Genomic DNA, 13,733 nt, shown 5'->3' with positions numbered 1-13,733 from the left:
AAAATATGGAGAATGGTATTCAGTAATGTGTTCCTTTAGTGCCCCCTTGTTGCAAACAGGATGCATGTTTTGGAATATTTTTTTTAATCCTGTACAGGCTTCTTTCTTTTCACTATGTCAGTTAGATTAGTATTGTGGAGTAACTACAATGTTGCTGATCCATCCTCCATTTTCTATCACAGCCATTAAACTTTGTAACTGTTTTAAAGCCACCATTGGCCTCATGGTTAAATCCTTTCCTTCCTCTCCAACAACTGAGTTAGGAAGGACGCCTGTATCTTTGTAGTGACTGGGTGCATTTATACACCATCCAGTGTAATAATTACTTCACCATGCTCAAAGAGATATTCAATGTCTGCTTTTTTAAAATGTATTTTTACACACCTACCAATAGGTGCCCTTTGCGAGGCATTGGAAATCCTCCCTGGTCTTTGTGGTTGAATCTGTGTTTGAAATTCAGTGCTCGACTTAGGGACCTTACAAATAATTGTATGTGTGGGATACAGAGATGGGGTAGTCATTTAAAAATCATGTTAAACCCTATTGCACACAGAGTGAGTACATGCAGCTTATTATGTGACCTGTTTTAAGCCAGTTTTATTCCTGAATTTATTTAGGCTTGCCATAAGAAAGGTGTTGTATACTTGACTCAAGACATTTCAGCCTTTCATTCTCAATGAATTTGTAAACATTTAGAAAAATATAATTCCACTTTGACAATATGGGTTATTGTGTGTAGGCCAGTGAATTACATTCAGGCTGTAACACAACAAAATGTGGAAAAGGCACTACGTGGTGTATAAAGGTCTAAAATCTAGTAGAAGTATTGCCACAAGGTGGTGCTACAATACTAGTTTGAAGCCAGGTCATTTGTATTCTGTTCAGCCAGAGGACAGTGACGTTGTAATAAAATGCGTTATAGACCTCGTCTGCCAAATGGTTGCTGTGTCCCAGAGCTTGAGACAGCATCCTGTATTTGACACTAGGAAGCTCCAGCTTTAACCTTTTTACATGGCCTTGTAAATATTGTATAGGGCTACTTTAGATGTGACCTTCACATTTTCAATATTGTTGTGGATTCTTGCTCTTAACCAGTCACATTTGTATCTCAATGTATTCAGAAAAAGTGCCTTGTAGCTTACTCTGGTATCATCATCCCCTCCTATTATGCAAATATAATTGCAATATTTGGAAATCAAATCAAATCTTTGGACATGTGTTAGTGAATTAACACTGGATATTCTGACCTGAGTTTCATAACATAAATCATTACATAAAGGATAAATAAGCAGAGAATGGTGTGACTTTTTTGTTTATTCACGTTTCATTTTGGAGCTGGTGGCCCGCTCCCAAATTTTCTGAGCAAAAAAGAAGAAAAAAACTAGCAAATCAGCTCCAAGTGATTTTAATTTTGGAAATCTTTTCCAAAGTATTCCCATGCATAACAGAGCGATATATGTGACCGTATACAAATGTAAGCAAGGTTTGAAATGATGTTCTGGTCAAATATATCTGAGCTTCTTGCGGTCAATTTGCAGTCTACAAATGATTTGTAATTATGTTCCGGCCCCCTGACCATCCGCTCAAGAAAAAATTGTCGATCCAAGTCATATCACCATAGCGACTAGGAATAGCTGTGTTTCCATTAACTTGTCCAGTGATTTTATTGTTGTTAACATTTAGAAAGTTTGCATAGAAAATAGATGTGACAATTGCCTGCTATGGTGTCTTTCCATTTAACTATCTTGTGTCGATAAAACCAGATGGAAGTAATGACGTCACACCTGCAAAACCCAGCATGGATGGAATGCAATCGCGGATTGACCATCTGCCAATTCTGGCAAATGCCAGATGGGCTGGACAATTATTATTATTATTTTTTGTGATGAGCGAGCCACCCTCCTCTCCCCCATGTGTTTGAGAGTTAAAATTGTTCTGATAGCATAACGTTTCAAAATGCAATTGTGGAAAAACACTGCTTTGGAAGCTTCGTCCCCTTGTCCTTGTCAAAGAGAGGAGGGTCTCAGCTTTCTGTAGGTATAATATGTATTTCTCAACTCTCAATATTCAGCTGAATAGCAACTATTTTACAGCCATGATATATGGAGTGGTGTGTGTGAAATGCGTACCGGCCATTGCGAGAGCATATGCCTATAGGTCTTGTGTAGTAGGCTACAACTGCAACGTTATTTTAGGATATTGCATTTACTGTTGTATGAATGCATGACTACTAGCAGTGGGTATTATATTTAGAGTTAACAATCTAGTTAATGTGTTTTGAGTTTCCATTTTCCCCAAATCAATTAGTCTGATATTAGTTGGTGCACATAAAGATGTATGTAATTCATCTCTATTGAACAAAAAAATCTGGAGTCCTATTTGGACAGTAGAATATAGCAACTATAGTCTAATTGTCAACCCAAAATTCATGACAATAACTGGATTAGGTTGCACATCAAAATACTGTATCTTCAATCAGGCATTCCTGCTTGGACGTGTTAGATAACTTAATTATTTAATACCTCAGTAGTCTTTATTATACTTCTTAATAAAGAATTCATTACTTTATAAGATGAAGACTTATGATTTGGGTCTGACTAAATCATGGGCTGTTGCCACCAACTGTACAAGGTAGTGGCACCAGTGACACCAAAATGTTAGTCTGGAGCCCTGTAATACACTCTTTAGTGGAAAAAAGGGTTCTAAAAGGGTTCTTCGGCTGTCCCCATATGAGATCCCTTTTTGGTTCCAGGTAGAACCCGTTTGGGTTCTATGTAGAACCCCCTGTGGAAAGGGTCCTACCTGGAACCAAAAAGGGTTCTCTTATGGGGACAGCCAAAGAACGATTTTAGGTTCTAGATAGCACCTATTTTTCTAAGAGTGTAGTAATTAACACTCAGGGTAGGTGTTGATTCAGGGGGAACACATATGACAGGGACTAATTTGCAATATAGCCAAGGTCGTTAGCTTGGCTTTTATTAGGTATTAGGCTTAAAGCTGCATTATGTAACTTTTTGGGCGACCCGACCAATAAAGATTGCTTTCTCATTGAAAGCAAGTCTAAGAAGCGGTAGATTTGTTCTATGCGCACTATTTCTATGCTTCCTGTTCTTATGTTTAGTTTTTGCGTCTTTTACTTTCTTTTGTACACCAGCTTCAAACAGCTGAAAATACAATTTTGTTTTGGGAAAATATATTTCACAGCAGTTTAAATGGTAGAATGATTCCCTACACTGTACTTGCTTGTTTTATCACATAAACTGAAATTAGGTGAACTATTATCTATTTTAGCAACCAGGAAATGACAGTGGTTTTTGCAGTGCAGTTTTAAGCAGACAGACAGACAGACAACAAGAAGAAGCATAGGGTGACAGCAACAACAAAAAGATGCTGAAACAAACAGCACAACAGGGAGGCAAACAAAATGATGTGGGCTTTGTGGATAAAATGCCAGGGCAAAATTCGTGTCCCAGTCTGCCCCTGAATGCATTAATTGACTAATATTTGCCCCATATTCTAATAATTATCATGTGCCAACATATCACCACATGGTGAAACTTGTACTCATGTAGATCTGAAATAATTGGATGGTGAAATTTGCCAGCCAACCAGAAATACAAGGCGAAGCAATTCAGGCGTTCTTGAAAGTCATGACTAGCCTTGTCCTGCAAAGAAACGTGTTGGATTTGGCAAGCAGTGTAGAGTGGAGCTTTATAGTTACGTGCTTTATTCAATTCGTCTCAATAAGGAAAGTTCGACAAAATAATCCACGCTTGTCGAACGATAAAAATGTTGTCGAGTTTTAGAAAATGTATCCTATATCGGACGTTTCCATTACACATGTCGCAATGATTTATTTTTTTTGCGCCATTTCTTTTGTCGAATTATCCTGGGTCAATGGAAACCTGCCTAATGAAGAGCGTGATGCAGTATCTTTTCTATTTCCAATCAAATTGTTCATCCCTTGCTATCGTCAGCGCGGGTACGAGGCACCTGTCATTTGATTGGTCCGTAGTGATGCTCCTTCCATTTAATAATTTGGACCCCGTGTGAAGGAGGTGTGTCTTCAGCGACAGTACACGCCTCTTACATAAAAGTCATTTCAACTAGTCGGGATATCAGATGGGCAAAAATACTTGAGGGTTGTTTGTTTCACTAAGGTCACCGCTCCGCTCCGATTTCTACTTCTATCTAAAAAAAACGCTTACGTTTAATCTTCTTGTGACAGGCGTTGCACTGTGGGGGAAATATACCATCAATATCAGATTAATTCCTTGATCATCAGAATCAACTGCAGGTGTGAATTCATGTCTGTATATTCTCCCCAAATATACTGGTAAGTATTTTTGTAATGTATTTAAAAAAATAATAATAATAATTACACCTGCGATTTAATGACTTCTGTGTTGCTGAAACAATTATATATATTTTTTTACAGAATTTCATTATGTGATTTTTAGCATTGTTTTTATATTTGCTAATGGGTATAATCAAGAGAACTACGATTTTCCATTTATTTTATGTCAATCGTCAAAAGAAGCTAGGCTATTTACTCATTCAAACAATCACACATGCACTCTTGAATGTGTCAAAGTGCAGTTAGTGGATGATTTTTTTCACAACGTGTAATCCACTTGAAAGAGATCAGATCGCAAACAAAACACTACTCTGTTTTTCACATGGTGACAGGTGTCAGGTGGCCCACCAAGACTGTTATCCAGGTGTGTCTGAGGATCACCTTTTTCCTTTCAGAAGGGGACATAGATGGGCAACCCAATGTTTCACGTTGCTATTGGAGCAATTGAGATGCAATAGCTTTTAGTCAGACTACTTACAATTGCAGAAGTAAGAACATAACATGAACTTACCTTGGTTTCTCGACAAGGAAAGATACAACAATATGAGTGTTAAACCATATGTAAGACTGTTTCACATCATTTGACCTTTAGTGGTTGGACTACTGACCTTTATTGGCAGGCTATTGTGGTAGGGTGCAATAGAGGGAGATGGAATGATCCTCTTACCCATTCACGGTCGGTCCATCACCTAGAGGAGGCTTGTGACTCAATCTCTCCATTTTACTGTGTACTCCTACCTCTATATAGGCTAGTAACATTGCATTTAGGTTAAGAAGACTTTGTCCAAAAACTTCATGCAAGACTTTGTTTTGCTTCTGTTTTTTTTACCTCTGCAAGTCTCGGTTTGCCTGCACCAGGAAGTGAAGACCCGACCCTGTTACTTACTGTAACCACAAAGCTTCTCGTCTGCGCTTTCAGTGTGCTTCTCTGTTCTTCAGAGAATGTGCTACATGGGGGATCCTTTTGCTTAGATCTCTTGATTATTGTTTCCTCATGCATTGCTTCCTAATGTAGCACTTCTCTGTTCCTTTTTCAAAATGTTTAGTTATTGTGTTTCAGGTTGATAAAATCATGAATTATATAACTGCAGTCCAATGGGAGGCATTTGATAGCTTTCCATGTTTTTCCATGGGCCGTTGTTGCATTTGTAGGTGTTACACTTGTAAGAACATGTCATTCTCCTATAAATTGATCAGGTCATCATGGACCAAAACATGTGGCATGGCAATATGTCATCAAGTTGAGTTGGAAGTAAACATGAGATAAACATGAGCTTCTTCTGCCCAGCCAGTAACACAGTAAGTGTTTCCTGTATTCTGAGATGGCTGAGCTCCATAAAGCAGCCTATGGACTAAAGCGGTGATCAGGACATGGCCCATTCATTCCAACATGTTTCAGAGAGAGTGACTGCGGGCCCCCTCCCACCCTCTACACACCTACAGGTTGTGACTTGGCCACCAGGCAGTCCAGCGATGGCGTGGAATGTCAGCAGCCGCTTCGTGTTGTCGCCCCTGCACCTCAGATTTATGATGCGCGTAGCATTGGGAAGAGTAGAGGGGGAAACCATGTCAATTATGCAACATGTAATATCCCATCCTGTGCACCGAGTCGCATTGCTATGAGGATATATGTTTGGTCTCCATCAGCACCTTGGGCGAGCATGGGCCTCTGGTAGAGAGGGCGAGGAGACTGGTAGACGACTTGGCAGGAACTATGTACCCACAGACAGACCTTCACAAATGTGCCATAATGATTCCCAAAAGCCCATCTAGATTGAAATAACCCCTTAACTTGGCCTATATCTTTTAAAAATGCAGCAGGTGACCTCTGCTCCTTAATTTTATTTGTTTAGCCTGGACACGTGTCAGTCTGAGATGCGTCTCATGCCCATGCCAGACCTCTGATGGAATGTGTCTAAGACTGGCATTAGCCCATATAGGACTGGCATTAGCCCATATAGGACTGGCATTAGCCCATATAGGACTGGCATTAGCCCATATAGGACTGGCATTAGCCCATATGAGCATGTGACTATGTACAGTATGTAGGCCTAGATGTTCCTGTGGACAGTGCTAAAGAGGGTCACTGAAGTGCCAAGCACTGAGTGCCTGATCATGTCACATGCCCATTGAAGATGGGATGGCAAGTCCAGCCAAAAGTTCTACTTGGCAATACTACTACAGACTTAAACCTTGTGAAATTATCTGAATGGGCCTGGTCAGTCAGAAAGGAGCCATTCCAGGTCAATCCTGGTGAATGATTTAAGATCCTAGGTCAAATCTGGACTGCACGTTTTGAGTAAATTTGGAGTGCCGTGACTGATCTTTGGCAGTGGGCGTTTTAGACAGAGGGTTTGAGTTGCCCTTATAAAATACATGTGTACTTGGATGGGTCACATTGCGTAACCTCGAGCAGACACATTTAGATTTTATGTATTTGAGTGGTATCTTCTCTCCCCGAGTCGAATTGTTACGTGTGCTCCTCCACTTCCTTGTCATTGTGCCCCTTTATATTTTATTAGGCTGACGTTCTGTTATTCTTAGCTGAGCAGGATGTTTGTACGATCCCAGAGCAGAAATATGACTGGCAAAGCAGTGTTTATCTTTCTCCCCTCTCTTCTGCACAGGTCTGTACTGTCACCGCTCTCTGTGTCCATTCGTCTCTAGCTTACCCTCTGTCACTCTCTCCCCTCTCAAGAATGAAATAGGTTCAAGAGCATATCTTTGCTGCCAATTTATTTATTTTTTGACACTCAACCTTGCATATTCTTTGGACTAGTTTTTATTTGTAGATTTCCAGCTATTGTTGTCACCGACTTGATTGACTTGTAAAAGTACAAGAATATTCCAGAAACCTATTCTGCCCTTTGGTCTTGGCTTGTGTGTTTCCCCTGTGGCTCCCACCTGCACAAAATTATTTTTGCTTCTCCCAATTTGTATGTGACACATGGTATGCAAACTTGGGAATGGAAATATTGATTGATTAACAGCAGTAGCCATTGCTTCGGGGTATGGCAATGCACATGTTGCTCTGTAAATAGATTTTTTTTGTGCCCATTTCTCCTTTTCAGTTTGAAGCCATTGATTCTTTCTGACAGATTCAGAATAGATGAACACTTTATTGTATATGGGATTTGTTCCTTATCCTAAAGAACCTACACATCTGCCTCGGTCCTATATTATGGTACCAAAAGGCTAAGACTTTCTACATGAAAGTGATGTTGGAAAATGTGGATGGCCTAGGGCCTTTATTTGCAATTATTGGATTGACAGAAGTTTAAAGATTTTTATCTGGAACTTAATCCCTGTACAATGAAATACTGGTTGTTGAGCTCCACTTGTTTTTTGCCAGTCAGAGTATGAGAGAACTTTTTATTTTGGTAATTTCTAAACTGACATGTTCTTTTGATGGAAAGTCTTGATTCCCATTGGAGACTGTCTTAACGTTACTGTGCAGGGATTAATAAGTAATTGAATGATAAACGTGGACGTCTTGGAAAGAAGAACTCAACAAGCAGTGAAGTAACATGAGAGAGTGGCAAACTATGAGTCATAGGAAACATCTCTATTTTTGCCCACAACCTCTTATGGTGAAAACGTTTCATGCTCCGATCACAGAATGTTCACAAATCGAAAGGTGCCACTCTTAATTTCTCCATAAAGGGAGTCTGGAAGTCTGGGGTTCACAGCTCAGGGTATTATCTGACATTGTACACACGATTACTGTCAAATTACCTCTGGGGAAACTTGACAAGTATTGGGAAAATATATATTTTAATTTGAGATGATAAAGAATTTAGGCTCCTTTTTTTAAGTGCACTTCATAGGTTTACCTAAAATGTTTTACTGGTCATGTCTAGAGTATGTCGAAATGGCTAACCACTTAACTTTCCATCGTCTCTAAAATAAACATTTTTTTTACATATTCAGGGTTAAAAGTAGGTTAATGGCACCCAATGTTCTACTTTTCCGTGGAAACAAATTACTGACTTGTTATATTTGGACCAAGTATGTGCTTATGCTGCTCATCTGATGCAGGTGGTCATCTAGAGTATTTTCTGTTTCCTGTCCCAGTTGTAGTTGTCCTACAGTGGGTTGACCACCCTGACCATAGTCCTGTGGACGCTGACCACTGTGCCACCAGGCTTTAAATAGAAAGCGTGAGAAGAACGCTCTGCTCGGCTGACATCTTGGTTCTCAAACATCCCAAAAATAACTTTTCCTCCCACAAAGTGCCTCAGTTCAATCCCCATGTTCAGTCATTTCTTACAGTGCTTCAGCATGTACAGTGCACTGAAGTGGATAAACAACATCTTGTTGCTTCAACTAAAATGGAAAGTTCTGTGAACCTTTTGATGTAACCGAGGGTATTGGGTCCGTCCCGTGTTATGGGTTCCAGTCAAATTGCACTGCACGCCCACAATGCATTCTTGCTATGACTGTCGCCTCACTGCTAGTTAAATCATACCTCATCTTGTATGAAGACATGGCTACTCAATGCAACCCACATCTTGGTGGTGGTGTAGCTTTGCTGTGCACTACATTTATGCTGCATAGTCTGTCAGTGGTCAGACTAAATATAAACAACTGCATGCATGCATACAGACCAAACAAAAGACTGAACAAGGCTTATGCGTAGCTTTTTCATTGCAAACACAATACCAAAGGGCCATATCTCATGCAGATCAACTACATGAAAGTCATACTCGGTCATCTCACTAAATGGACTGGAGGAATTTGCGTATTACTTCCCAAGGTAATAGGTTGGTGTAATATAATTTACATGTAGCTATCAGTTCTTCATTGTGCAGCCTCTTGTACAACACCATTATTGGGACACATGTACCTGCTCTGTGTAATGCTCCTCAGTGTGAAAGTTTGGGACTAACAGTAGATCCTGAATGGTGGAATAACCCAGTCCTTTCCCCCATGTCTCGCTCCAGCCCAGTGTTTGTGCCTAGTGGAGACGACATGACTGAGGTGATGATCAGTAGCACCCCCATGGAGGACATGAGGCTCAGCCCCAGCAAGGATCGGCTCTCCTTCCAGGTAACACGCACACACAAGTTCAAGTTTCCACTTTGTTGTCCCAGAGGGAAATTGGTTTGCTGCTAGATCATGGTCCAGAAAGAGGGGGGGGGGGGGGGGGTCAGCAGAGTGTGTAGTAGTTTTTAATTGGTTTATGTCACTGTTCAAAAGTCCCCACCACTATTAGTAACCCTCTAACAAAAGGTTGGATTAGGGACAGCCAAGGCTGGATGTTCCATTATAGCTCTTACTGTAAGCAGCTCACCCAGGGGACTATGAGTAAGGAGTGGTTTGTTTTCCAATCAGGAGGTCTAATCATCAGCGTTATTGTTGCAAGTTATGTAAACAAAACCTTTTTTAGGAATTTAGTGGGGCTGTTTAAGGAAAGGGTAGTCATGTGGTGGAAAAATGTGTATTTGGCTTGTGGTGGGGAGGAGTGCAGCTTTGCACGGAGTTAGAGATGATTGCAAAGACTTTAAAAACATGCAAAGGAAATGAATAGGAGTTTGTAGAATCGCAATGTCACAACCCACAGAGAGGCAACTTTCTGAATATCAAGCCATCAGGTGGCCTTGACAAGTTTGATTTGTTTCTGCTGTTTGTGTTTATTACTGCTGGGTCAATGGCTCATCTCTGGAAACAAACAATCAGGGCCATATTAAGGCCAACCCACTCCTTTATGATTGTCTGTGACTGTATGTGTCAGAGTTGACTCAGAGGATGCAGACTGACCCTGTAGGAAGGTGGGCTGCCTGCCCCTCACTATTTACACACCAGCTGTGTGTCTGTCCTGTGAGGATAAGGAAGGAGGTGGTGACGGTCTCTTCTCTGCCCATGAGGATGGACAGACAGCTGGGTGATTTAACAGTTAACTGCTTCCTCCTCCAAATTCGTTGGCTTTGGTCCAATTTGTCCATCACCTGAATGCCAGCTGTGTTTCTGCAAGGCAACATGGCATTTATCGCTGAAAGAGTGATGTAAGGAATGCAGTTTTACAGAGCAGAGGAACTGGAGGTTGATTATGTTACGGAGGTGAGAGCTTCTCTGTGGCAGCTTCAATTGGTGTTCGAGTCAGCGCTGGAGTGATTCCTGATCTACCCCCCCACCGCTACAACCCAAAATAGCTGTCATTGTGCCTCGCTGGCGACGCGTTGCCGTTTCCTGTCGCTGGAAGTAAAACAAGCTGTGACGTGTTTGCTGGTGGTCTTATAGCAAGGTTAATCTCTGCCCAATTCCCCTCGGTGCTGACGCATAGACATTAGCAACGCAAGCAGGAGATACTAAACCTCCCTGCGCACACATTCACTAACACACACACACACATATACTCACCATCTCTCAGACCTGCACCAACATACACGTACTCACACATGCACTGACTAACACACATGCTCACACTCTCACATACCCACACACCATAGGAGGCTGAGGGGAGGACGGCTTATGATAAAGGCTAGAATGGAGTGAATGTGACGGTATCAACCACATGGAAACCACGTGTTTGATACCGTTCCATGTATTCCGTTCCAGCCATTACTATAAGCCCATCTAAACATACTGAAACACAGCCGTTTTTCAGAACATGTTGTTCCTCCCTTTCTCTCATCATCCCCCTCTCATTGTATTCAGGAGACTTGGACACAGCTGGACCCTCTTTCTCTCCCAGCCACTCTCTCCCCCTCCCTCTCTTCCTCCCCCTCACACTCTCTCCGTCTATCATTCTCAGCCTCATCTAATGCTTTCTTTCCTCTGTGCTTTTTGCCCAGACAGCGACATCGCTTTCCCCTTCCAATGTCTCCCACTGAAATATGTAGATCTAAAAATATTCTTCCACTTTATCCAAACATAAAAAATGCTGTTCTTGGACCAGGAAAGGCTCTTTTTTTTCTTCTTTTTTATGTTGTTGCCATTTCTCTTGTCTGGAGAACAAAAGGAAGCCAGGAAATGCATGTAATCTCTCATGCCCTTCATTTTTAGATCCCAAAAAAGATCCCAAGTCTGGCATTGCACACCCACAACGCATTTGGGTCTAGGTTTCACTGCTTTTTTTATGATTTTGTCAACCCATTGCTTAGCTTTCAGTATCATCAGGGTATTCGTTGTTATTTAGTCATTCTGTCACTAAGTAAGTAAGTATTTAATTGTACTGTGTATCCTGTGCATATATGACACATTTACATGACAATATCTATCACCTTGTTTTCTTTTGGTTAAGTTATTAGTAAGGTCTACTTCCTTAGTGTGCTTGGTTTTTGGTTTCTTGATGATAACAGAGGTTTTCAATGCTATGACTTGCTCTCTTAATCTCCCCATTTGTCAGTCACAGGGTGTTGGATAACAAGTTGTAAGCACTTAAAAGTAGCTTTGGCACCATGCCTTCCAAAGCTGTAAAATGTAGCACGATGCCACATGAAAAACTGTGACCAGACCCAAGGACACCCAGGACTTTAAGTGTGTTTTTGTGCTTTCCTCAGATCTTTCCGGACCCCTCAGACTTCGAGCGCTGCTGTAAGCTGAAAGACCGCCTGCCCTCCATCGTAGTGGAGCCCACGGAGGGGGAAGTGGAGAGCGGCGAGCTGCGTTGGCCTCCTGAGGAATTCATTGTCAGTGAAGAAGAGGAGAAGGAGAACCATGGTAAAAGCCAAACTGGACAGCCAACGCAGAACAACCAGGACTAGAGGCCAAACGACAGACCATACTGCCACCTACATCCCACTCGCACTTAACCACTCACTGACTGACTAGGGGCACACATGTCAGTGACGCTCACTTTCCTTCCCTTGACACCAAAGCATCACTCTCAAGAGAAGCAATATGCATGCTTTACCTTATCTACTTTCTGGATTTCACCTCTGTTGCTTAACCACACACACACCATATGTATGAAAATACACACACACCAAGCACCCCTGTGTCTCACCCTAAAATGGAGGTCCAGTGGAACGGTGGCAGCTCAGTGCTCCATGGACAGATCTAGTACTGCAGGAGACAACAATTCCCACACCATTTGCCAAATCTGCTGGCCACATGACTCCAGAGACTCCTTATACCCAGAGACTACTGCTTTGGTACGCAAGCGGATTTCTGTTTTTCATACCTTCCTTCGATACATGGATTGAAATGTACATGACTTCGATTGCCATTGCCGTCTCTGGATCTCATAGTCTGTCTTTTAAGTCTTGTGCGCACGTTGGTGGGGTTTGTTTTGTTCGTTTCGGTGGATTGTGATGACTGACAGGAAGTAGGGGTTACTGTGAAAAACACAAAGAGACCGTTAGTCTCCGTTGGGCAAAGGAGTAACTTTTACACTGAGATGGAAAGAGAGGGAACTCTTCCCTACTTCTATAACAGTTCATAATATGAACTGTATAATATGAATGCTGGTTGTGCACTGAAACACTCATGTGCTTTGTTCTTTTTCCCCTTGTCTGGTCCCCCCGATGACATTTGATAGGTATTGTAGGTATATGAATCAATATATTTTTTTTAGATGTAGTGATTAAAACCAACAGCGTCACTAAAATAGACAGACTCAGTGAAGGACATTTTTGCCCTCGGAGCCAATACCTGAGGTTATTGTTGATTGGTTTATTTTGTTATTGTCATGAAACATTCATGAGACTGAAATTAGTTCTAAGTCATTCTCACCAGAGCTCCGAAGTTCACTGATCTCATCTTCACTGATCAGCCATTATGTCACCCTCAACCAGTAAGGTATATCACGATGCAGGGACAGGGACTTGGCCAGCTACCTCTTGTACATTTCTGTACAACTCCCAATTTTCCAGTTCATAAAACAGGCATTGGTTCATGGCAGTGGAGGCTGCTGAGGGGAGGACAGCTCATAATGGCTGGAATGGAGTCAATGGAACTTGTTCTCAACTGGCCTACCTGGTTAAATAAAGGTGAAATAATAAATACATGGAATGGTATAAACTACATGGAAATCACGTTTGTTTGATACCATTCCATTGACTCCATTCCAGCCATTATTATGAGCCGTCCTCCCCTCAGCAGCCTCCACTGGTTCATGGACTCTGTTCTTTTACTAACAAGTCCTCCACAGTAGCTTCCTTTTATAATCTTAAAAACAGTTACTGGTATCTGTCCGTGTTTTGTTAAAGCCAGTTAGTTGACCCTGACTCATAAATTGCCACCTGGTTTGTATGCAATTTGTTAAACTAATGATGTTTTGCCATCTATTTCTCTATTCTACATCACCAGCTGTTCAGCCTTCTTGGAAAGATGTTAAAGGCATGATGTTTGCTGAAAAAAAGAAGATACCTTTATGTAATGTTTTGTGTTTGTCTCTCCCTCTGTAAATGGCATTAAGGGTCTGTACAGAACA

The 13,733-nt window shown here is 41.4% G+C and overlaps 1 protein-coding gene across 1 annotated transcript; it reads left to right on the top strand.

Annotated features, from left to right (window-relative positions):
- Window positions 1–4,111: 4,111 nt before the first annotated feature.
- LOC106601624 (protein LBH) lies at window positions 4,112–12,357 on the top strand. Its single transcript, XM_014193969.3, has 3 exons — window positions 4,112–4,336; window positions 9,301–9,406; window positions 11,860–12,357. The coding sequence occupies exons 1-3, from the start codon at window positions 4,308–4,310 to the stop codon at window positions 12,061–12,063; spliced, it is 339 nt and encodes a 112-aa protein (XP_014049444.1). The 5' UTR covers window positions 4,112–4,307; the 3' UTR covers window positions 12,064–12,357.
- The last annotated feature ends 1,376 nt before the right edge of the window (window positions 12,358–13,733 follow it).

Source organism: Salmo salar, chromosome 01 (genome assembly GCF_965601325.2).
Source record: "Salmo salar chromosome 01, fSalSal1, whole genome shotgun sequence".
Taxonomy (NCBI): Eukaryota; Metazoa; Chordata; class Actinopteri; order Salmoniformes; family Salmonidae; genus Salmo; species Salmo salar.
The sequence above is the reverse complement of the archived record's forward strand: the minus strand, read 5'-3'. Positions and strand labels throughout refer to the sequence as shown.